We start from the raw sequence: 23,023 nt of genomic DNA, 5'->3' as shown, positions 1-23,023 counted from the left end.
TAGGTTAAGTCTGAGATGACCACATATATGCCTGGCTACTGTATATATATTATACTGTATAATGTACTGGCCCATATCATATGCTTGTCATGCTATTGGTGGTAACATGTTGGAATATCATCATGAGACATGATTATATATATATAGACAATACTGATCACAGTTCAATTGTCAAAGTCTGGACATATTTCATTCCTTTTCATCACAACAATTCATATAACAAAGGCAAATACACTCGAAGTGCTTTCTATATTTTTATTGCAATGATAAGATACAGATATACTTCCAGACATCCAATTAATTAAATTATGTTCCAATATTGCAAGAGACAGTCCTCAAAATGATATTGATCCAAATATGGACAACTAAAATGGTTGAAGACATTTTTGACCAGATAAAACATGAAGGTTTATTCTTTTTCCATTTTCTTCCAGAAATGTGTGGTGAGAAGCAGCATAGAGTAATACTACAATATACAACAGACTGATACTGTGCGACACTCAAGAACAATTTGAGATTTCATGAAATAGTTTTCTGCCAATATTCATAATAATACAGCTACTGGCACACTGGCAAAGTCTCTCCAAAAAGACAACAGGAAACAAGAAACATAAATGCATTGCTTGGGTAAGAAAACAATGATACTAGTAAAACAAAAACAAAGCTACATGGTGTGCAGTTGGAAGTAAGTTCACACGTCTTGTAGAAGAGCTACACAGGCTTCAGAGGGGATTTGGAGAGCTGGGGAAAGACACTATGAACAAGCTGGAGGCCTATGAACCTACTGAGATCAACAAGCTCTTGTAAGAAACAAAAGAAAGAGCATTGGGAGACGGAGTGACTCTTTAGACGACAAGATTGGGTCAGTCTTTTTTGGGCGTGTGTATATGTGGGATATTTAAACAATCATCAAGTTTTCACAACGATTTCTGATCTTTTGCCATTCTACCACAGGGAGAACTTGCCACCCAGACCATTCTGTGTGAAACGGCAGTAATAATGTTATGCAAGCCAGTGAGTTTCTCAACAAGAAGTTAATTATTCACTATTCTTACAGAAACACACACACACACACACACACACACACACACACACGGTGTAACTTACAGTAAGCAGCTAAGTGAACAAACTAGCTATATAGCAGTATTCTTCATATACATCAAATTGAATACAGCGTTATAAAATGGAACAGAAATAGGTAGTTGTCTTTACAGTATAGCATATCCACACATTTCCCAAATCCCAGATGTTTAGAAGTCGCCAATCAAGACAGAGTGCACTCTTGACAAAACTTTTTTTCTACGCAAGTAGAAACATGTAGAATGGAAAAACATTACATTGAAAAGGAAAGAAACAAAATCTGAACTCTTTATACCAAAAAAAAAGGATACTGTTCAAGTCGAACAAGTTGGTTCATATTTTCTTGGACTGTAAGTATGCATTATATATTTGATATATCAATAGAATTCATATATAAATGATACATTTGTCTTTATTATTTAAATATCGTCCTCACTATGAGTAAAAAGAGCATCTAAAACAAGTCTAGCCGAAACAATTGCGAACCTACAAATGGACAGGATTGGTCCACAGTCCCAGAAGAATGCAAACCCACTAAAGAAGTGTATTGGACCTCGGCCCCCACCGGTTTCAAATGGATGTGAAGTCACTCGTCATTGACTGGGGGACTCCGTCCTGCTCAGAACGGGTCCCACGATGAGGGCAACGGAACACAAGGATGGTCACTGGAGCTCAATCATCTGAACAAGCCTACCATCCTCAGATATGACAGCTTGCACTAGTATTAAGGGCATATTGTCTGCTCTTATACTATTAAAAGAAAGGAGGGATTCAGAATCTACACCACAGCATGTTTTTGTTAAGACCCAAAGCCTTTTATTTAGATACTAGGCTATCGCTCGCCACCCTTAAAAGGTGGAAAACGTTTTTTTTTGGAATTTGACACTACCCATTACAAAAAAAATGAACAAATGTACCAAAATTCCTTGCTCATACTGTGTGTCCCCGTATGGAAACAGTATAGCATGTGTTTATAGCATGTGTTATAGCATTACACTTGTGTTTGGCACTAGTCCTTACATTTCACTTTATGTCTGATTCTATTTGGTGAATGCAAACTTAAAACAGTTACCGCCCATTTGCCGTCTTCACTATTTGCACGTTGCTTGACAGAAATTAAGTTCTCTTCCTGAAAAGAAAATAACATTTCTCAAAATCATACCAGTTTTACTCTTAAAATGAGTCCCACTGCTCTCATTGGCTCTGGATAGACATGACTGTCCAACTAAACCTCTACTCTTGTGTATACAGAATCGCAGTATGATCATCAGCAACCATACAAACCATCATTTCTCAATGAAAAGTAGTACCTTGGAGAGCCAGAAGCTCTAACTGCTGTTCATTTGTCATCTCAAGCCATATCTATGCATATAACCACCGGTAAACTGAGATCTTAGGTAGGGTAAACTATGGATTTTGGTCCATCCAGATTATTAAAGTTCAGTTTCAGTGGCACTGAAAGCGGCGGTTGGTCAGTTGTTAAGTTTGTTACATGACTGCCTGAGACAGGCAGCAGACTGGCTCACTGGCTTTCAACGAGAGACGAACCGTGCACCTGTCTGGCAGCTGTTGCCATGGCTACGACACAGAGCCCCCTTGGTCCAGGAAGGGGGCGGGGCACTGTGACCAAAGGACGGGGGCGGGTCTCACCACAGCCATTACCTTGATTGTACCAATAACGGAGAGATTTCAAAAGACTAATAGACTAACTAACTAATGATTTGGGAGGGAGGGAGGGAGGGAGGGAGTGAGTGAGGGGGCAAAATGCCAGTACTTCCCTATCCTGACTGACAAAACATGGATAAAGAAGCTCCATTCCCTCATCTGTATAGAGACTGAATTGGGACGTTTGCCTCAAACACAAAACATCCAAAAGAAACATTGTTGTTAAAATGGACATAATACAAAACATATTTTGAGTTGATGAGACGTTTTAAAGTGGCATGATAAGGGTTAACAATTTCATAAATCAAGTACCAAAAAAAAAAAAGGAGGGGGGGCGGGCAGGTTATCTAATAGACATGAATGAGCCTTAGGGGTGACAACTTCCTACGCTAAACATGGTCTGTTAGTACGTTGCATTTTTCTTTTAAAGAGGGGAATTCAGAAGCACAATAAGGCCTTTTCTTGAATTTTCCATTGTCATAGCCGTTTTCTTTTCAGTCTGTGATATCCAGAACTGGTATCTGTATATTCTTAGTGGAAGATCTTAACCGACACAGAAATGGGAGCCTCTCCTCAACATGGTAAGAAGTACTGTAGCAGGTCCTTGGAGCATAGGGGTGGAGGGAGATTATGGTGAAATGTTTATGTTTTAACAGGCAAGGGTTTTTCCTCACTGTCTCCCTCCTCTTCCTCCTCACCCCCTTCTTCTCTCTCTTCCTCCCCCTCCCCCTCCTCCTCCTCTTCCTCTTCCGTGTGTTGCTCCAGCTCCTCTCTGGTGATCATCTCAAAGTCGTTGCCGTTGCTGTGTTGCGATCCCTCGTCCTCTCGCCGGTCACTGTCTGTGTCCGAGTGACGTTCCGCCACCGTCCCTTCGCCTTCTGTCCCCTCCGCCGCCGCCGCCCCCCCCTCCTTCTCCTCCTCCTCCTCCTCTTCATCCTCCTCCTCCCCGTCTACGTCCTTCTTCTCGCTGTCGGATTTCTCCTCGCTGTCTGACTTCTGGGCCTTGGCGGCGGCGGCGTCGTCGCTGGCCTTGCCGTCGGCCCTGTCCGAGGCCTTCTTGGAGCGCGGGCCCTTGTACTCGTGTGTGTAGAGCGGTCGGAACGAGTCGATGAAGCCCACGTCGGCCGTGAGGTTGGGCAGGAACCAGAAGTGGTGACGCCCTCCAGTCACCACCCAGATGATCATGAACAGGATACAGCGAGCTGAGGAGAAAGAAAAAGAGAGAGAGAGAGAGAGAGAGAGAGACAGAGAGAGAGAGACAGGGAGAGAGACAGAGAGAGAGAGAGAGAGAGAGACAGAGAGAGAGACAGAGAGAGAACGAGACAGAGAGGGATGAGGATAGTGTCAGTGTCAACCTACGGCTTTGCTACAATTAAACAGAGGTCACATGCAGGACGAAGTCTCCCTACAGCGATAGAAAACACAACATGCAAAAAAAAAACCACAAAAACATCCGTGTGTGACTGCCATGTTCATCCTGTAGGAGAAGGGAACACTGCAGAAGGGAACACCGGACCTCTTCTTCAGGCCACTTACCAACGGCTAGCAGCAGTATACTAGCGACAAAGCAGCCCGCTGCCACGCTCAGGTAATACACGCCCACTCGCATCTCCGCCGGCCACAGAGGGAAGAGAGTCGCTGCAATCACCGCAATCACTGCAGACACAACAAACACACCTGGGTTAGAACAATGGGACGCGTTGTTGCGCCTTCAGCGACATGCTCAGTTACCCATTCCAGGCATTTTTTTTGCGGGAACGGCAATCGGTTGCTATCGGTTACGACACGTCGAGCTGCATTCTTATGTCGGAAAGGTGCTATAGAAATAAATGCTTAGGATTATAGAAAGCTGTTATTACTATTCAAGTTGTTTCTTGTTAACTTGAACAAGTCACACAATTACAATTACAATAAAACTAATCATAACACTCACCCAGTATAAGTCCCATGGCAAAGGTTTTAAAGTGTACCGGGTCATAGATCCACACGAAAACCTGCAGAAAGGAGAAAATGTCATGATTGCATTTCTCACTTCTCATTCCATTTTATTTTTTAATGATATGTTTTAGGGCATTTCTGCTTTATTGGGATAGAGACAGTAGAGATTGACAGGAAGGATGGGTGAGAGAGAGAGAGGAGGGATGACATGCAGGATATGTCGACGGCCGGAATCGAACCAGGGACCTTGCGATGATATGGTATGCTCCTTAGTGTGCTACGCCACTGAACGCCCCCCTCATTCCATTTTCAATATTGTTTTCAGATCGACCAGTCCTCGGAATTCAATCCCGCTGACTACCGTTAATCAGTCCCTGTTCCTGTCTGTCCACTCACCTCATTCCCGTCCAGGAAGAGTTGGTCTTCATGAGGCTCCAGTTTGAACTTCTTCTTCACATCCTTCTTCTTCTTCGGCGTTCCGGGGCTGTCATCCTGAACACAGAGATCCAAACAGTCTTTTAGGGAAATGGAACGTTTTTTTCAGTGGTTGAGGTCTTTCAACGACAACACCAAAGGCGTATGTCTCTCTTTTATGTTTTATTTAATGTAGCATTGCCTTTGTGTTATTCTTGTCTATAACAACGTTCTGTACTTTGTTGTGTGTTTCATGTTGTGTGTGGACCCCCCCCCCCCCCCCCCCCCAAGAAGAGTAGCTGCTTCATGAACAACAACTAATGGGGATCCTGGATTAACTAAACTTAACGTCGCCTCATAGCAGAACAAGCTTCAGCATAGCACCTTACGGCCTTCTGTCAGAACACAACTTAAACAAGAGACAGCCCCCACCAATGCTAATGCATTCTCCAGAAGAGAACCCCCCCCCCCCCCCCACCAATACTGTGTCAATTGACAACTACTGCCTATAGCTTTGTAAACAGTGAGGGGACGACGACTAGTCATGTGACCTACACTCTTCTCTTTCTCCTTCTTTGTGTCTACAGCCTCGGAATCCTTCTTCTTCTCTTTCTCCTTCTTCCCCTTCTTCTCCTCCTCTTTGCTGCTGTCGCTTTTGGCCTTCTCTTTTTCCTTCTCCTTCTCCTTCTCCTTCTCCTTCTCCTTCTTGATCTCCTTCTCCGGTTTCTTCTTCATCACCTTCAGAGCCCGGTGGAAGAACTGCTTCTTCAGGAGTCTGGAGGGGACGGGGGACAGCACGGCAGAATTCAAGTTCAGTTCAACACAACAACTATGATTGGTCACGTGCCTTAGGCCAACATAGGCCATGAACACCTCCTATACAGAGGCAGTTTGACTACTTCGGTGCAAGCAAATGACATTCAAATTTCAACTTTGAGAAAAGCAATGAGAAGAAACTTTGTGATCGTTTCCGATTCATCTAGAATCTCTGAGGCCTAGTAGGGGGGTGGCAGTGAACCCACCTGTTGCAGTAATCCACCACAGACTCCCTGGTTGTAAACAGGGCATCCTCTCCCTTCTTGGCCTTGGCCCACTTGGAGTCCAGCAGAGAGTCCACAGCCTTGGAGGCTAACAGAAAAACACACCCACATATTGACACAAACTAGAGATGAGGCCATGAGGCCATGAGGCCATGCCAACTGCAAACCTATTGGGATATCATGAGTGTGAGTGTTCAAGAGATAATTTCCCGACGCGCGCACACACGCGCACACACGCGCGCGCGCGCACACACACACACACACACACACACACACACACACACACACACACACACACACACACACACACACACTTCTGAGCAAACAACATTTACAGAAACTGTTGACAGAACAGAACAGAACAGCAGGGGGCTAAAGTCACAGGTGGGCAAATGTAAACATTGGGAGATGAGTCATAGGAGATGGAGTGGGGCAAGATCAAAGTGACGTTTTTTTCCCCCCCCCCCGACTATTAAGTCTGGACTTCATCACACATGCAACATCAAGACCAGCTCTGTCCGTCATAATAATGATCACAAGCGCCACGTGTAACCGAGAAACAAGAATGACAGAAGGTCTAAAACGGAGCACTGACCAATGAAGTAGTCCACCCGATGGCCCATCATGTTGGTGGACTTGGTGGGGCAGTTGAAGCGGAGGTACTTGGCCACCGCCTTCTCCTCCTTGGTGGGCTCACTGACCTCCTACAGAGGGGCACAGACAACCAGACAGACTGTGGATCAGTCAACCAGCCGGTTAGCCCAGGTCACGGGTCGCCTCCCGTAGACAATCCACAGACATTAATCCAGCCTAAAAAGGCAATGTGACTTCGGCCACATACAGAAAAAGGTGACGTGCCGCGTTTATTGATGTAGACGACCAACGCATGCTACACAGGTGTCAGGTTTATGCCACACGATTTGTGAGGTAGTCTAGCGGTTATTCAACTAAATGGACTGATGAACTGCAAGACTATCCAAGAGTGCTTTTCATAGGGAAACGAAACCCCTTTTAATAAGAGGTCTCAAATATGCATACACTTAGCGAACTCCCCTCACCGATCAGAGCAAAAGCAGACAAATTCTAGCGGGTCTGTTTCTCACAGTCTCTGCAGCCGGAGGCGCTGGTGTGCATGCCAACTCGGGGAATGAGAGCATCAGCACAATGAGATCCAATGCTGCTGTCTCCAGCCCAGCTGGCTCCACACATGCAACATGATGAAGGGCCTTGAAACGGGGCTTTGTTAAAAGGTATGGGTATCAGTCCCAACCCGCAGCTACATGAGACCCTCTTACAGAAACCCCCCCCTGTCTCTACTCTACCTGAGATGATTATATGAGGAGTGACTTAGCCCTGCGACTCCGTAAGACAAGCAGAGGCCAACACCAGAGCCTAAGGCCCATTGTGTCCAGGCCCACACTGAGCTGAGATACCCGGCCCGGGGTCTTGGCCAGGAACCAGTCTGCCTGCTAGGCTAGCCATGGATAACAAGAACCAACTGATCACACATGTGAATATGCACATCTACAATGTAGCGTGGAACCAGAGAAAAACAATACAAACAGCTGGTAGAATTGTCCAATTTAAATAATCACCCCCTGTTATGGCAGCACAACTCTGTAACAATGATAGCCTAGACAGATTCATGATGACAAGGAGAGAGCTTGCCAAGAAGGGGAGAAAAAAATAATTCCAACTGTTGCATAATAACGTGCCTCTGTCTGTGCCTCTCTGGGAAACAGATAAGGGTAGAGAGGCTGCTTGTTTCCAGAAAAGAGATATGGGCCTGCCTTATTATGCAATCGATTTAACGACGTATATCAATCAATGAATTCAAGCTGTTGTGTTCGGTCCACGAATACATTTAATAACAGCCCTATCCAGTAAATAGTGTTAAGTAGATGGTTAACAGTGAGATATCAACCACGTTTCACGTTTAATCGACTCATGACTCACGGAAACGGAATGGTGTTTACAAATATTGGTTGCCTGGAGGTCAACATTGTGTGTAGACAAATATCATTTCCAAACCAGCAACACATCAACAAACATGCCGGCGCTCACTGAACACCGGCTGACGTGCCATCTAGCCAGTTATATATCACCCACTTTATTACGTCTGAACTAAAACGTAGACGAGGCTAGGTGACTAATTACCTGTCTGGTATGTGAGTCTGGCTGGGGGCTTTGCTAGTTCTATGTAAGCTAGCCAACTAGCTCTGGTTTCTTGCAGAGGATGCCAAAGTCGGTGGCTAGCGAGTTATCAAATTAAACCTGGCCAGCTACTGTTATCCACCTCCTTAATATATCTCGCTTACATCGATTGATTTTTGCAGTAGCTACAATTCAGGTTGATCAGTAGATTATTTATGTTATGGATGGACAACTGGCTTGAAAATGACTTCCTGCAAAAAAAAAAAAAATATTTCAGACGATTAGCTTGGCTAGCCCAGCTCCGCTCCTCGCTAGCTGCTTTCGCCTGTCAACTGGCTTGCATCGATTCGCACAGCAATGATGCCCGGAGAAATCTAGCCAGTGGCTATAGCTTGAGAATATTGAAGTCTCCACACAAGAGAATATCATTTTTGCTCGGTTTAAAAAAAACCTAAGCAAGCATCTCTCATCCCAGGTGGTGTGAATTATGTTACCTGAATCCGTTTCTTATGCCTCCTGCGCTCCGCCATGATCCTCCAGCTCACTCTTCGTCTGACGTGTGCACGTTGTGTGGATAGTATCGCGAGAGGATCAACTGGCTGAGGTTTTTTAGATACACAAGCTAAAAGGTCCTCTTATCAATAGAAGACATACCCGCATAATAATGTTATCTTGTTCAGTTGCGTGTGATATGTCATATATGTAATATACCATTCATCTCAGCAGATCTGTGAGCTCATTTATTCCATTCCAAATACATGTGTCAATGAAATGAATGAGTTATATATATATATATATAAAAAAACAACTGTAAACAAATATGTTGCTGCGTGAAACTTATCAAAAAGTAAGTGACATCATGTGTATTTGATACATTGTGATCTTTAAATTACGGATTCATATTAATTAGACATGGCATATAAAATATTCTTTTGAAAGCAATGTTACAAAATATTGCAAAACACAATTCATACAATTTATATAACACTGTTTAATTTGTCCAGAGAACAAGTTCTTATTTCAAAACACACTTGTGGATAACCACTCCTAATAGGGAGATCATATTGGGATCCTATGGGATCATATCGTTAACTTTATTTCAAAACATGGTGAAAAAAGGTACCAAACAACTGAATTGGAACTAAGTACAATTTATACAAAAAATCATATCCATAGCAGTTTAAACACTGTAGGACACACTAGAAAACTGAGCACCTTGGAGACAGTTAGCAGCATAAAACAGCTCTTAGGGCTGAGACACTGGCCGTTGTGATGTCACCTCCTCATTGCTGCTCAGGCAGTCTCACTGCTAGCAGAAGGGGGGGAGTGGTTCTCTGTCTCTGGGAGCTGCTCTGTGGGTTTCAGGATCTCTGTTTCTCTGGTACAAGGACTCCCCATCATCTCAACACTGTTGCAGTTGACAGGGGAGCCGACGTCGGACGACCGGTCTCCTGCCTTCTCAGGAGCAGCCTGCAGGGCGGCCGCAGCGGCGAGAGGCAGGTTCATCATGTAGAACATGTTACCTAGTCGCCTGGACACCTTGTGGGACAAAGAGAACAGACATGCGTTATAAACCATGAGTTGGAAACTTGGATGAATGGGTATCTATGCCTTTTGGCAGCACTCAGGTGGACGGGCTGATTGTAAAGTATGGAATGGAATAGGAATGGTATCAAACACACCATTCCTCATTCCATTCCATGCATTACAATTAGCCCGTCCTCTGATTTCCACCTCCACCAGCCTCCCCTGGAGCGTGAGACAAACAGTGTCTTGAGTTTTACCTGTGATCGTATCTTGAGGGCAGGCCCCAGCTTCAGACCCAGGGTGTCCAGTAGATGTTCCTCTGTCAGGAGGGGCAGTGTCTCCCCATCAATCATGTGGTCTTTGAATGTCTGCAGTGAAGAGCCAATCAAAACACATCAGGAGGAGGAGGAGGGATGGAGGGAGGAATTCAGAATGTAAAAAAAAAATTCCATGCACCAAACCTGAGCAAATTCAGAGCAACTGGGTATGTTGTTGATGAAGTTATATACGTCATCCACGGTCCACTTCCTCAGGTCTTCAAGAGATGAATCTTCTCCATTGAGAAACAGATTGGGTGGCCCTGATCAAAACAAAAGATAACAAGTGTTAACAAATACATGGCGGGGACGGGACTCTCTCAAGGTGAGGGGAATACATATTTCACATTGTGTTACGTTACACATCAAAGAATATGGATACTGAATGATATAGTGATGAAGGCACTGCAAGGCAGCACAACCCTTGAACTATATAATATAATAATATATATATATAATATAATAATATATATATAAAAAACTCACCAGGTGGAAGTAGTCCATTTCCTTGGACTGGGAACATGTAAGGCATGCCTGTTAGAGGCCCGCCGGCGGAGGGATACATGAACTTCTCCTGGAAAGCGGAGCATTGGTTGGGCATGTCTTTGTCACAGGCACCGCTGTTGCAGTTGTTTCCATCAGAGCAGCCATCCTGGTTGTTGATACAGGCCTTGCGCAGGTCCTGCTCCACCTGTTTATAGTTCTTCCTGCTTCCTGTCGAAAGCTCTGTGTCCATTTTGGTTTGATGTGGTTTGCTGTTGGCCGCCTCCCCTCCCATGTCTCCTTTCCCCTCTGTCTCCTTCTCCTCCCCTGAGGCACCCCCTGGACTCTGCTCCACGCTCTTGTCCTCTGATTGGCCTTTTGGTCCGGACATGTGGCTCTCTGCGCTCTTGTGATTGGCTGCCCTCCTGCCGGCCCTGCGGCCCCTCTCCCTGTGCAGCGTGCTGATTGGTGGGTAGGGGCTGGCAGACATGAGGAGGCTGTTGGCCTGGAGATCCTCCAGGGTGGTGCGGTGGGCAAAGACCTCGTGGCCGTCTTGGAGACGTTGGCGGCCTCTGAACGCCATGGCGTTGGGCTGGTACATCATCTCCATTCCCATGAGCCCCTTCTGATGGGCGTTCTCCAGCTCCTTCTGGTGCAGGATGGCATTCATCTCCATCCTTAGAGAGAGCAAATACACACCTTTTAGATACATTTACATCACATTGGCTCTTCAGTATATGATCAAATCATATCTGCCCATTATAATGGAGTGCAATAATTCAACAAACCTATCGTTGTAGGTTACAGATAGTTTCAAGTTATCATTTTTTAAAAGCATGCTATTTTCAGAGCTGTGTGGTGTATGTCTTTGACATGCCTTTGACATGCTAAAGATACATCTTAGACTTAGGCTATACCTGGCCATATTTTGCTTGTGAATCAGCTCTTGTCGCCGAGCAACTGTTTCCATGGGCTCTGAAGGCAGAAAGCTGTAACCTGCTGGCACAGAGAGTGAGAGAGAGAGAGAAAGAGAGAGAGAGAGAGAGAGAGAGAAAGACGGACAGACAGACAGACAGATATGTCAGAACAGGAACTTATCTCTACATTAAATATGTCCTCATGTTTTTGGTCCATGATAAGGTTTGAGTCCATGTGTACGTGCTCACTCAGCTCACCTGCTCCAGGGAATCCCCTCCCAGGCATGACGTTGGCGTGTTGGGGCATGGGCGGGCCCAAGTGGCCACCCATGTGCATCTGCCTGGCTTCGGAAGATACCATCTCATTAGGGGGGCCCAACTCTCTGGGGAAAGAGAAGAGGACTGTGAGCTCCGTCAAAGCAAAGAGGTTTTATGGAAATTAGCTCTCTTGCTTCCCCATCTGATTAACCAGATGTATGTAAATCCAAAAAAAGTTCCTGCTTTGCTCATTACAAGTGAAGTACTTGTAATGAACTGACCTCTCTATGAAGCGGGGCTCAAACTGTGTGGGGACTCCCTGCAGCCTCTGCTGCCCCTGGGCCAGGATCTGAGGAGCCATTGCCATCTGGTTCCTCATCATCAACTCCTGCCTCTGTCTGAGCTCTGGATGACAACACAGCACCGTGAACATACAGCACATCACAGCACCATAAGTGTACAGCACATGACAAAGCCGTTACAGTCTTTTCCAAAGGGCACTGCATAAATGTCACATACGGGTCCAACCAGTCACTCACTAACACACCTGATTTCAGCTAAATCAACTCCTGAATCATGAGCTGAATCATTTGTTTAAGTGATGAGCCCATCTGTGGTTCCCCTAGGCTAGTCCAGAATAAAATAACACTAAAGACTATCATATGAATCAGTGGAGGCTGGTGGAGGTAGACATCGGAGGACAGGCTTATTGTAATGCATTGACCGGAATGAGAAATGGTATTTGTGTGTCCTCCGATTTCTACCTCCACCAGCCTCCCCCAGATATGAATGTTCTCGGTTGAGTCATGTACATGTCTGCATGTCTGTCGATTCCTCTTACCTCCAGCAGACATCCCGTTGACCAGGCGGTACCAGTGTTTCTCATCCATCGCCCCCTGTTCCCCCATCGCTGTCATCTTCCTTAACTGCTCCCGTGGGGTCATGACACAGCCTGTGTCCTCCAAAAGACTGCTTGTCTGTGGGACGAGAGAGTGAGTGTGTATGAACGATTAGTGAGGAGTGATTAGGGACGAGGGTGCATGACTTTCACTTATCTGACAGACAGTGACGGACTTGACATGTTCTGCATGTCTTATGGTTAATCCTCCCAGGACAAGGCTGCCCTGTTTCTTTTTTTTTTTTTTTCTTCTCTCAGGGTGGCTTGTTGTTTCCATGTATCACCACTAGAAGGCGCCCTTGGCCTATGCATTCAAAGGGCCCTTTTTGATAATGAATGCCTACAGTACATTCATGTGTTGGGGTCCAGAAAAAGGAGGAGAGACGTTCTAGTTTTAGGCAGTCAAATATTTAGGTTTTTATTCAACAGAATCGATTCCGGACTCAAACCCTTCTCGGACGCAGTCGGAAGGCATAACTAACTATTTCAGAGAAGGATGCAGGCTTTTATCTTTTGTCTTTGGTGCAGTCCGAACCTACCTGTTGTTTTGGGTGATAGGTAATGAATTTACGATAGGGTAGGTGTATGTTCAGATGAAACAAGACCATGTTTGGAGACCATCTGGGGGCCACATGCATTTAAACCCTTGTGCCAGCAAGTGTAACCAACTTACGAGTGAAGCTTGTTTCAATCGAGATCACATTAGCCCGGTTAGTCATCAAAAAAATCTAGTTGGGCAAACCCCAGGTAATACTAGCCTATGGGTAAATGGTATGTGGTATGGGTAAATGATATCTCCTCTACAAGCATTGTACCAAGGATTGTAGGCATCACCATGCTGGTGATGACCTTGTTTGACACGTAACATGATCTCTGTAACTAATTCGTGTGCTAAACATGTTATGGATAGTCTCTCGGAACTGAGAGAGAGTGACATTGAAGTGTCTTTTCAGTGATTAAAACCTATTGGCAGAGGTGGCAACGTGGCAAAGGTTATGTTAGTGAAACGTGTTGGCAGAGCAGATGGGCCAAAGACGCAGAGGATCACTGTGACTGCACTCCAGAACAGAGAGAGAGAGAGAGAGAGGGAGAGAGAGAGAGAGAGAGAGAGAGAGAGAGAGAGAGAGAGAGTCCCCGTAGGGACTATCAAATATTGTGTGCCTCACAAATATTATCTTTGTATCTATATAATAGTTCCACATAACCAGAGTTGGTGTAACTTATGCCAAAACACAACACACATTCACAATGAGCTTTACATAGTGGTGGACATGGGAGAAAACCCATAAGAACCCACAAGAACCCACAGGAACCAGGTTCTGGGAGCTTTGTTGGTGTTGGATATACTGTAATTACCCCTGGACCCACCAGGGCTACCCCAGTTAATTAATTCCATTAGTGGCAACACATACCCAGGACTTGTCAATGAGACCGTTAGCAGACATTGTCATTGGCTGACTGTCATTACAGCAGCCTGTCATTACACAGACAGTTGACTTAGACACTCCTCTTAGCCTCTTACACAGGAGAAATCCCATTACCGAATATTACACAGGACGGGACAATAATCTGAGACTAATAATCTAGGGTCAGTACGCAGTCTATTCTCACACTGAGGGGAAATTAATTGCTGCACAGACTACTAACAAACATTAGGGGATTGTAACATTATGAAATCTCTTAGGATAAGATATTGCAATATCTCATAATATCATTATCCAGTCTGTGTGTGTGTGTGTGTGTGTGTGTGTGTTAGTATGTGTGTGTGTGTGTGTGTTTGTGTGTGTGTTAGTATGTGTGTGGTTGTGTGTGTTTGTGTGTTAGTATGTGTGTGTGTGTGTGTGTGTGTGTGTATGTGTTTGTGTATGTGTATGTGTATGTGTGTGTGTGTGTGTGTGTGTGTGTGTGTGTGTGTGTGTTAGTATGTGTGTAAGTAGGTGTGATACAACCACACACTCCTGAGCATGCACTTGGCGCATTAGCACACACCACCCCTCCCCCCTCTCATATGGGCCATAAGATTTGGCCTGGCCTGGCCCACAGTCCCTAAAGTTCCCTCAGAAACCCATCTAATCTGAGGCGTGTAATCCCCATGTTAGTCCAGCAGTCTGCCAGGAACATCTGCTGACCCGCCTGTGCGCCTAGCCTGCTGGCCCGGACAAGCCCGCCAACCCCCCAACACAACCACCTCCAGGGCCCCTGCCTCCCCCAGGATCCTATTAGCTAAGTCCTGGCTATACAGCACTTTAAAGGGATGTGTTGGAGGTAATCCGGGCGTTTAGAGTTTTACCCTCAGCAAACCTTGCCTGTAAGCATCCTGGACAATACACCCTAAGTGCTAAGCCTATTAGCCCCCTTTAGCCCCCGAGATGTCCTAAAAACACCTTGGGGATAAATCTGGTATGCAATCGGTTTATGTGGAAATATGTGGCACATGCATGCACCCTGCCACCAATGTCACAACACAAAACCTTCTCCTCTACTGCGCTCAGCAATTTCACAGGGGCATTAAGAAAATACAGAATTAAAAAAAAGACTAGGGACAATTCAGAATGTATCAACTCATGGATGTCTTTACTTAACAGCAACTTTGTCTATTTGTATAGATTACACTACTTAAGTGCCCTGACATATGTCAGGAACGTTTGTTTCACAGTTTTACACTTCATTTATTTAGACCTTTCTATGTCTACTCTGTACATACAGTACAGTGACCAAGTACAGTATGTTGGAATGATATCTAGTAATGTGTCACTTGTTTTCTCTCTGGATGTATAAGGATGTATTTGTAATCAAAACTCACCCAATTAGTGATCAAATCAAAGTATCCCCAACAAAAAACAAGGTACTGTACTTTCAAACCAAGCAGTAAACGATCGTAAACCACTTTTCCGAAAAGTCACAGGACAGTAGTGGTTGAGCAAGTGTTCAGCTGGAAAAACAACTTGTACTCAGTAATTAATCCTATACAGGAAGAGTAGGGCTTGCATGAACTTGAACCACGAGGAGCAGAGGTCTACGAGGCCTATTGCAACATCCAACTGCAGGACAGGGCTAGCATCAAATCAAGCACATCCTCTTCCTTTCATTAACATGTATTTCATTCCTTTGCCTGTTTCCTTTGTGCATACACATATTTTTTGATTGCGTGATATTAATCTCTGTACATTAAGTACAGCACAGTATGTATGTTCACATATCTGCCAGTAAAATGACTGCATTGTGAGATTTAAAAGGATTGTTCACTAAATGTTTATTATACCTGTACTAAGTTTTTTCTTGCCTTAAAAGTAGTCCACCTATGGCCAAAATGGTAAACTCTTGACTTGCTGATTCTTTGCCAATTCTAAACCAGGCCTCTTTTCAAACAGTGGATAATCTTACAGTCTCATTCCAAGTATCAAGCACACTCAAGATTACAGTACATTTACAGGATGAACAATTTTGAATGAAATGTCCCTTTAAATCATGGTGGTTTTAAACGGTGGGGAAGTCTCCAATCTGGCATGTTTCCACAACAACAAACGGAAGCCATGCAGTAGTCCAAGGCTTGAACTGTGTGGATTTGCGGCTGCCTAGTTAATCTCATTATGGGAATGAATTAAGGGAAAATTGCTGACGACTTACATGAAGCCTTGCATTTGAGGAGGTCATATCAGACAGGACAGAAGCATTGTCTAGCCCTTGTAATCCCCTACATGACACGCTAATACTGTCCATACATATTCTTAGACTATGAACGCTGCTAAGCATGAACATGGAGGATTTTGGTATAACGTTCTAGGAACTCCTCACTTAGACACATTTGAGTCACATTTGAGTCACATTTGAGTCACATTTGAGTCACCATTTGGAGGCAAACTATGAATTAAAGACTAAAGAATTTTAAAGTAGAACACAAACAAACAAAGTTGTTTTTACAATATAACACAAACTTCTCTGAATCTTACATTTTGTGATAACAAACTTAAATTAATGCAGTTATGATACAGTAGAATACAATTTGAAAGTTGCATTTAAAATGTGCATTGTCTAATGAATCCTATTTTAAATATATAGAGTAATATGTGTAAAATATAGGCATTTGTCCTCTTATGGGTTTTTACTGTACGTGAGTAAATGTAATGCCTTTTTTGTTGATCATTTTAGCCCAGTATGCTACAGAATGGTTCTTAGCATGAAGAATGAATGAACCACGGAGAGGAATAGAGAGATTGAGGAATAACAGAAGGGGAAAGAAGAGGAGAGGAGAGGAGAGGAGAGGTTGACTCACCTTCAGATTTCTGCCAATGAGAAGAGCTTCTGACTGGGTCGCCCCAGTTGAGTAGACGCAATTAGATGCTTAGCAGAATAAAAAGGCAAATCAAAAATGGGAGAGAACCTTTGGTTCCACCACTGCGTCAGGTGCTCTCAGCTGTGGGTCCTGAAACACTTTGCCAGACACTAAGTATTGACACTGACAGCCACACAACCACACCCCTTTGCTAACTGCCAGTTAACTGCCTTAACTAAAAAAGACCTTTAAATACAGATTCATTTCATCTCCATTAGCTGGCTTTATCTCCTGGGTTAAGCCCTCCCTTTCCTGACATCACTGTGATCTCCCGTCCAACTGCGCGCGGGACCCAGCACTGAAGTGTAATTATCGCAGGAGTAGCCACAGGCCTAAGCGTGGAGGCTAAACCTCTTTCAACATTTACCTCACTAATCCCTTGTTAGCACCTAAGGCCGCGGTTAAGACACCTAAATGCTTAGCTTCCTTTTCTGATAGCTTCCTTTTCAAAAAGAAGGCCTTAACCGCTCCACCACCACTAGCATAGAGGCCGCAGACCATGGAGCAGCTGGTCAAGTCGAAGCAATAAAAAAACATGTTTGTTTTATTTCCGTCAGGTGTTTAGTTCGAGCACTACTACTACACTTGGACTCCCCGGAGCTCCTCGACTCTACAGAACTGCGCTTGCTGGTGATTTGTTAAAAATCCTCCTAAATGTGTTGCCAGGATCATCCTCTCAGACGCCTTAAGCTGACAGTTTGTGCTCACCACTGACTTACAGCATGGCATGCAGTTCCTTGAATTACATTTCTTTAATGCTCAGAGGATAAAGGGTATTAGTCTACAGCTAGGTGTGCACAATTGGGTGGTGCAGGGGTGGTTTTGCTAAATAGCAGACATATAGGGTGTGTCTCTGTCCAGTCTGGGGTGGGCTGGGAAGCAGGCAGGCAGGTTCCCGCAGGGCTAAGTAGGCTCAGGGGTCATTACAGTGCTGCTCTGGACACCATAACCACACCTACTCTGACCATGGATACACACACACACACACACACACACACACACACACACACACACACACACACACACACACACACACACACCTACGTTTGCACTCTTACACATGCATGTACATGCACACACACAACTCCTCAAGTATTCCTCAAGATATTACAATAAAAACACACATAGAGGTTGTCTTAACCTTAATACTTATACTTATACTTAATACTTAATATTAACCTTAATACCCAAATACTTACAAATATGATTACACACAAACACAGATACTGAGCCTGGTCAAGCACTATAACTCTCATCTAATTTCATATTTCATTTAGTTCTTTATTCTTCACACATGCAATTGTATGTTCTGGATCTCTGCTCTTTAAAAAAAAAAATACATATGCAGGCTATTATATACAGTATATATTGAATATATACTGTATATACTGTATTCAGTATTTGACCTAAACTTCAATGCATTTCAAGTATTTCACCTAAAGTTAAATTCAGTTCTGAATGCAGATTCACTGTTATCAGAGATTAGACAGGTAGAGGGATACATGCACTCTGTTTGTGTCTCAGACAATCGGCCTTCATATATCTGTCTGTCTGGCCGACAGCCCAGGCAACCATGTTGTGAAGGGAGTGCTCCCTTCAACCGACAAAAAAAGAGGAAATCACTAATAAAGGACTTAGGAATTAAATGAACAGAGTATTAAGACATTTAAACCGCTAATTTAAGAATCTCCTAGATGTAAGCTTTTCAGAAGGGATTTCTGTCCGGCTTGTTTGCACCCAGTATTATGGAGTCAAAGTGAGGCAGAGGGATCAAAGCTGGTTTAACCTTAAAAACTCCTCTAGCTATAGATTCCGTGGGTAGTTGTGAAGGCTAATCACACTGAGACACAGCAGCAGGACGGGGCCTAATGTAACTGTCCAATTATGGCAATGTACTTGCCTAATACACCAAAGGTAAACAGAACAGAATCAATTTAAACAGCATTACGAATGTTTCTTTCACAACAGTATAAAAACTACTGATCTTCATACAGATTGTTGATAAAAAAACGAACAGCTTGTGCACTTGTGTTAAACCAAGCCTAATCCTGTGGTTGTGTATGTATTCATGTGGCTTTGACAGAACTTCCGATAATGTAAAAATCCATGATATTCTCACTAGTTCCCCCAACAGATGGCTCCTAAGAAGATTAAACACACAGAATGAAATTAGCAGTGTTTGTTGTGTTAGATAAAACAGGGCTCAATTATAATTCTCAATCCTCATGGGTGCGTAATATCTCTCATATGCGCAAAATGATAATAAAACACTAGACTTATTTGTGCAACTTACTGACAATTCATCATGATATCAATGATAGACTACTAATATCAGTTGATTGGGCAATAGTCAGAAATATTGCAAAACCGCCAGAAAATGTTGACTTGAAGTATAGTATCTATAGCTTTTAGTTTACCTAAACCAGTGGTTCCCAAACTTTTATCAGTCATGTACCCCCTGTCGGTTATTTTGTAGCCTAATTGATATTCTATGAACATTATCCCTTACATATTAGACATTGTGATAATATTATTCTGTTGGATAGGATGCATTCATTTATTTTTGGTACTGAGACTGCAGTCGGCTATTCAACAGGACTGTTTGGGAAGGTAAATCACAGATTTATTTCGCGTACCCCCTAGATCGATCCATGTACCCCCGGGGGTACGCGTATCCCACTTTGACAATAGTGGACCTAAACCATCATCCATGGAGGTTGAAGAGCTGGGTCTATTGTTCATAGTGTAGCAGAGGGAGAGCCCTCTAGTGGTTGAAAGGGTGCACTTAGCTTTCAGAAGGCTGTGAAAATATACTGTACATTAATTGATATAGGTGTGGATGTGGATATGGAGCATTGCCTTAGACAGGCTGGAGCTGCTGTTTTGAAAAGCTTTGAAATCACATTTCATGTCATTCCGAATTAATAATTTGTAACTGTGCTCAATTACTGAAAAAAACAAAACAACTGAAACTTGGAACATTATACCATACAATGCATCGAAGAAAGTATAATCTTACCAAAAGAGTTTATTTTCTACAGCTTTATTGCCTTGACATGATCAATACAGAAGTATAACATGAACAGCACAAGCGCACAAGATCATACATCAACCATGATGGAGTTAGCCTGGCATGGAGATGCAGATGCTCTGGTCGGTGACGGCCAGTCTGTCCACCTGGACGCCATGGGAGGTGAGGATGCCGCGCAGCTCTTCCACGGTGTCTTTGGCCAGAGTACGCTCCCTGCTCATGATCCAGGCCAGGTCTGTGTGGAACAGACCCAGGTAGTTGGTGCAGCCGTAGACCAGAACATGGTTGTCATAGTCGGTGGACAGCACCCAGTAAGGACCAGGACGAGTACCTGGAAGAGAGGAGGACACAGTTGAGTAAAGGCCCCTGATGCCTTCTCTCTGAGCACGGGTAGGTTGCAATCTTGATGGATGTTCCCTTCTAAGTCTTGTAATAAACAAAGAGACGAAGGTAGTACTGTAGACAACCAAATAAATCCTTTAGGTCTACCTCACAAGCATGTTATGGCAAATGTAACGCGTTATGATTATCATTCATATACTTTAGGACCTTACCCTCGAAGAAGCTCACTTCCAGCTTGGCAGGCTCGGAGGGGTCCACGATCCTGGCAGTGCCAGTGATGGAGTTTATAGTCCCATCATCACTAGATGAAGGGAAGGAATACAGATACAGTAGGTATTAGATACTGTAGCACCTTTAACAAATGAAGCTTTTGGAGGCATTCAAACAACAAGTTGAGGTGCTGTTGTACGTACAGCAGCTCAGCGTTCAGAACATTGACGACTCCAGCGCTCCTTAGGGTGTAGGTGGCCTGGCTGCACTCGCCCTTCTGAAAGAAGGAGGGGATCTTCTCGATCTCGTACCACCTGCCCAAATACTGTGAAGACAACATAGAGGTTACTATGACAACGTTATGGCCTGGTGAAAACCTCACATACATTAGCATTGTCCCAGCGATAGGAGTAGCAGCTTTATAAGATGGCGGCAGTCACCCTGGCGAGGTCAAAGTTGGCCTGGACGGGAGGATTGGGGCATCTTCCTGGGACAAAGGTCTGAGCACTGGCTGCCAAAACAGACAGCAGGGTCAGTGAAAGCACCTGTAGGACCTGCATTTTCTCACCTTTAGGGTAAGAGGAAGAGAAACACACGAACACATGAACATATAAGACTACAGTATAAGCAACTGAGTTTTACATTTGAAGAAGGCTATCCAATAGGCCTAACTACTGAACCACAAACGTATTCACAGCATCATTAAAGTCATAATACACAGAGCATCACACAGAGAGAAAGAAAAGGTTGCATAAACCCCCTTACCTGTACTTAATCAGGAGAGTAACCTGGTGTTAGTGAAGTTCAGAGTTTTAGGTGAGTATTTATAGATCCAATGAGCTATTCCTCTTCAGGTACGCAACGAAACCCCTCCTCCATGTTTACATTTAAGACTATCTCAGAGATACAAGCATTATTGTATAAGGGAGAATGGGTGAGAGAATGGGGGAGAGATTGTCACCTGTTCAAGTGGGTAAACAGAATATTGGCTGACCCACCTTATGACAGATATGTTATCATACAGCTTGAATTGTATAACTTTGAGATTTTAATAAATGAAGCACCCGACAGCATACTGTGTACCAGGTGTCATTGTTATCATTACAGCTACTTATTGGACATTGGTCTTAAATTGATTAGACCTCCAAAATAAAGAGCACTGTACATAATGACTTTATGAAATGTACTGCCAAACGTCTTCATTATTCAAGGTTTGGAGTCTTTTACTAGCGTTTTCAACAGTCACGATGGACAGCATTTTAACATTAATAAATTAACTTTGATGAAATTACAATAACTTTCATTACACTAATGGGGCGAATTAATTAAACATAGTGTATGGTAAATAGTGGTGAATATGACATGTAGGTGGGGTTGGGGTCACTGAGGTCAAAAAAAGTGTTTATACAACAGACCCCCAGTGTGTGTGCACAGGTGCTGCCCTCTAGGATGTGGCCCCTTACGTAGTGGCATGTGTATGTTAGGCTGTTGTGCAATGCTGTCAATCATAATTGTGTAAGCTTTCCCAACTAAACATCCATGTAACCGCAGACACCTGTGTCACATACATGCACTGTACTTCTTTTTTACATGATATTATCTCTATGACCCAATGTTAAAACAACTGTCAGCTGTTCATGGGACTATGTAGCTTATGTATATAGTATTTGACTTGTGCATACAGTGTATTACTATTAATATAATTTCAGAGGAACGTGTTGCTCCTTTCCAAGTATATTGACAGAGTAGGGAAGTACTTCTGCTAGAGTTAGGGTTAGGTCAAAATGGGAATTGGAGGACATGTCTGGAACACTCCGTGGAAGTCCCATTCTGGATGGGGTGCCTGACATTACATTCCCTATCATCAGGAGCATCATTTTAAGCAGCGTGCATGTCTCCAGTCTCTTGAAGAGGCCCCTATCTCTCAGCCTGATGAGAAACCAAAGAACCTATTTGTTAGGGTCTTCTCAGCAATGTTCAAATGCCCAAGGAACCCATTCAAACGCTTCTTGAGCAAGACCCTGTGAACAGTTTTCTTCCTGGGATGCACAGCTCTAGTTCCTGTAGACAAAGCTGCAGTCCTTCTTGTTACCAAACCCACACCCACCCACCTCACACATACGCAACCCAGAAACCATGCCTCACACATCTATAATACATAATATAACATATATCCGAAACCCCCCTCACCTAGCTATAATGTAAACACATACACACAAAACTCACCCACCTATCACAACTCATCTCACACACCGATTCAACTGCAAAACCCATCTCTGGCCCAGGACTAAAATAGTGCATCCTTCTCCAACCCAACAGCTTTCACAATTAAATGTCATTGCATTGATTTTATTGTGATTTCTGTCATCTATGAGACTCTGTGAGTTGTAGTGATGCTGACAGGAAGGAAAAAGAA

General features: G+C 43.8%; 3 protein-coding genes across 4 annotated transcripts; all 3 read right to left on the bottom strand.

Moving 5' to 3' along the window:
* Positions 1 to 248: 248 nt before the first annotated feature.
* On the bottom strand, positions 249 to 8,845 carry sec62 (SEC62 homolog, preprotein translocation factor). Its single transcript, XM_083690623.1, has 8 exons — positions 8,786 to 8,845; positions 6,733 to 6,841; positions 6,120 to 6,225; positions 5,653 to 5,872; positions 5,080 to 5,175; positions 4,679 to 4,739; positions 4,282 to 4,401; positions 249 to 3,947 (listed from the first exon to the last, which is right to left on the bottom strand). The coding sequence occupies exons 1-8, from the start codon at positions 8,819 to 8,821 to the stop codon at positions 3,388 to 3,390; spliced, it is 1,308 nt and encodes a 435-aa protein (XP_083546749.1). The 5' UTR covers positions 8,822 to 8,845; the 3' UTR covers positions 249 to 3,387.
* A 441-nt stretch (positions 8,846 to 9,286) lies between these two features.
* samd7 (sterile alpha motif domain containing 7) lies at positions 9,287 to 15,587 on the bottom strand. Of its 2 annotated transcripts, none has more exons than XM_083690613.1 (9): positions 15,495 to 15,587; positions 12,635 to 12,770; positions 12,075 to 12,198; positions 11,794 to 11,918; positions 11,536 to 11,617; positions 10,622 to 11,295; positions 10,280 to 10,398; positions 10,076 to 10,186; positions 9,287 to 9,830 (listed from the first exon to the last, which is right to left on the bottom strand). In XM_083690613.1, exons 2-9 carry the CDS (start codon positions 12,735 to 12,737, stop codon positions 9,585 to 9,587), a joined length of 1,584 nt encoding a protein of 527 aa, XP_083546739.1. In that variant the 5' UTR covers positions 12,738 to 12,770; positions 15,495 to 15,587; the 3' UTR covers positions 9,287 to 9,584. The 2 variants fall into 2 exon arrangements, with proteins under 2 accessions (XP_083546739.1, XP_083546740.1); XM_083690614.1 differs by having other exon boundaries at positions 11,536 to 11,614.
* A 4,560-nt stretch (positions 15,588 to 20,147) lies between these two features.
* Positions 20,148 to 21,167, bottom strand: apoda.2 (apolipoprotein Da, duplicate 2; the record flags this gene model as incomplete). The annotated part of the gene is made up of 4 exons (XM_083690443.1): positions 20,148 to 20,386; positions 20,610 to 20,698; positions 20,811 to 20,932; positions 21,048 to 21,167. 4 exons carry the CDS (start codon positions 21,165 to 21,167, stop codon positions 20,148 to 20,150), a joined length of 570 nt encoding a protein of 189 aa, XP_083546569.1.
* Between the last annotated feature and the right edge of the window lie 1,856 nt (positions 21,168 to 23,023).

This window comes from Argentina silus (genome assembly GCF_951799395.1).
Source record: "Argentina silus genome assembly, chromosome: 18".
In the NCBI taxonomy this organism is placed as follows: Eukaryota; Metazoa; Chordata; class Actinopteri; order Argentiniformes; family Argentinidae; genus Argentina; species Argentina silus.
The sequence above is the reverse complement of the archived record's forward strand: the minus strand, read 5'-3'. Positions and strand labels throughout refer to the sequence as shown.

Coding starts and splice junctions, on each gene's coding strand:
- sec62 (XM_083690623.1), bottom strand. CDS start 8,821: ATGGCGGAGCGCAGGAGGCATAAGAAACGGATTCAG. Junction 6,842..8,785: donor GGCATAAGAAACGGATTCAG/GTAACATAATTC, acceptor GCCCCTCTGTAG/GAGGTCAGTGAGCCCACCAA. Junction 6,226..6,732: donor TCGGGTGGACTACTTCATTG/GTCAGTGCTCCG, acceptor TTTTTCTGTTAG/CCTCCAAGGCTGTGGACTCT.
- samd7 (XM_083690613.1), bottom strand. CDS start 12,737: ATGACCCCACGGGAGCAGTTAAGGAAGATGACAGCGATGGGGGAACAG. Junction 12,199..12,634: donor CAACGGGATGTCTGCTGGAG/GTAAGAGGAATC, acceptor GTTGTCATCCAG/AGCTCAGACAGAGGCAGGAG. Junction 10,399..10,621: donor AAATGGACTACTTCCACCTG/GTGAGTTTTTTA, acceptor TGTTTTGATCAG/GGCCACCCAATCTGTTTCTC.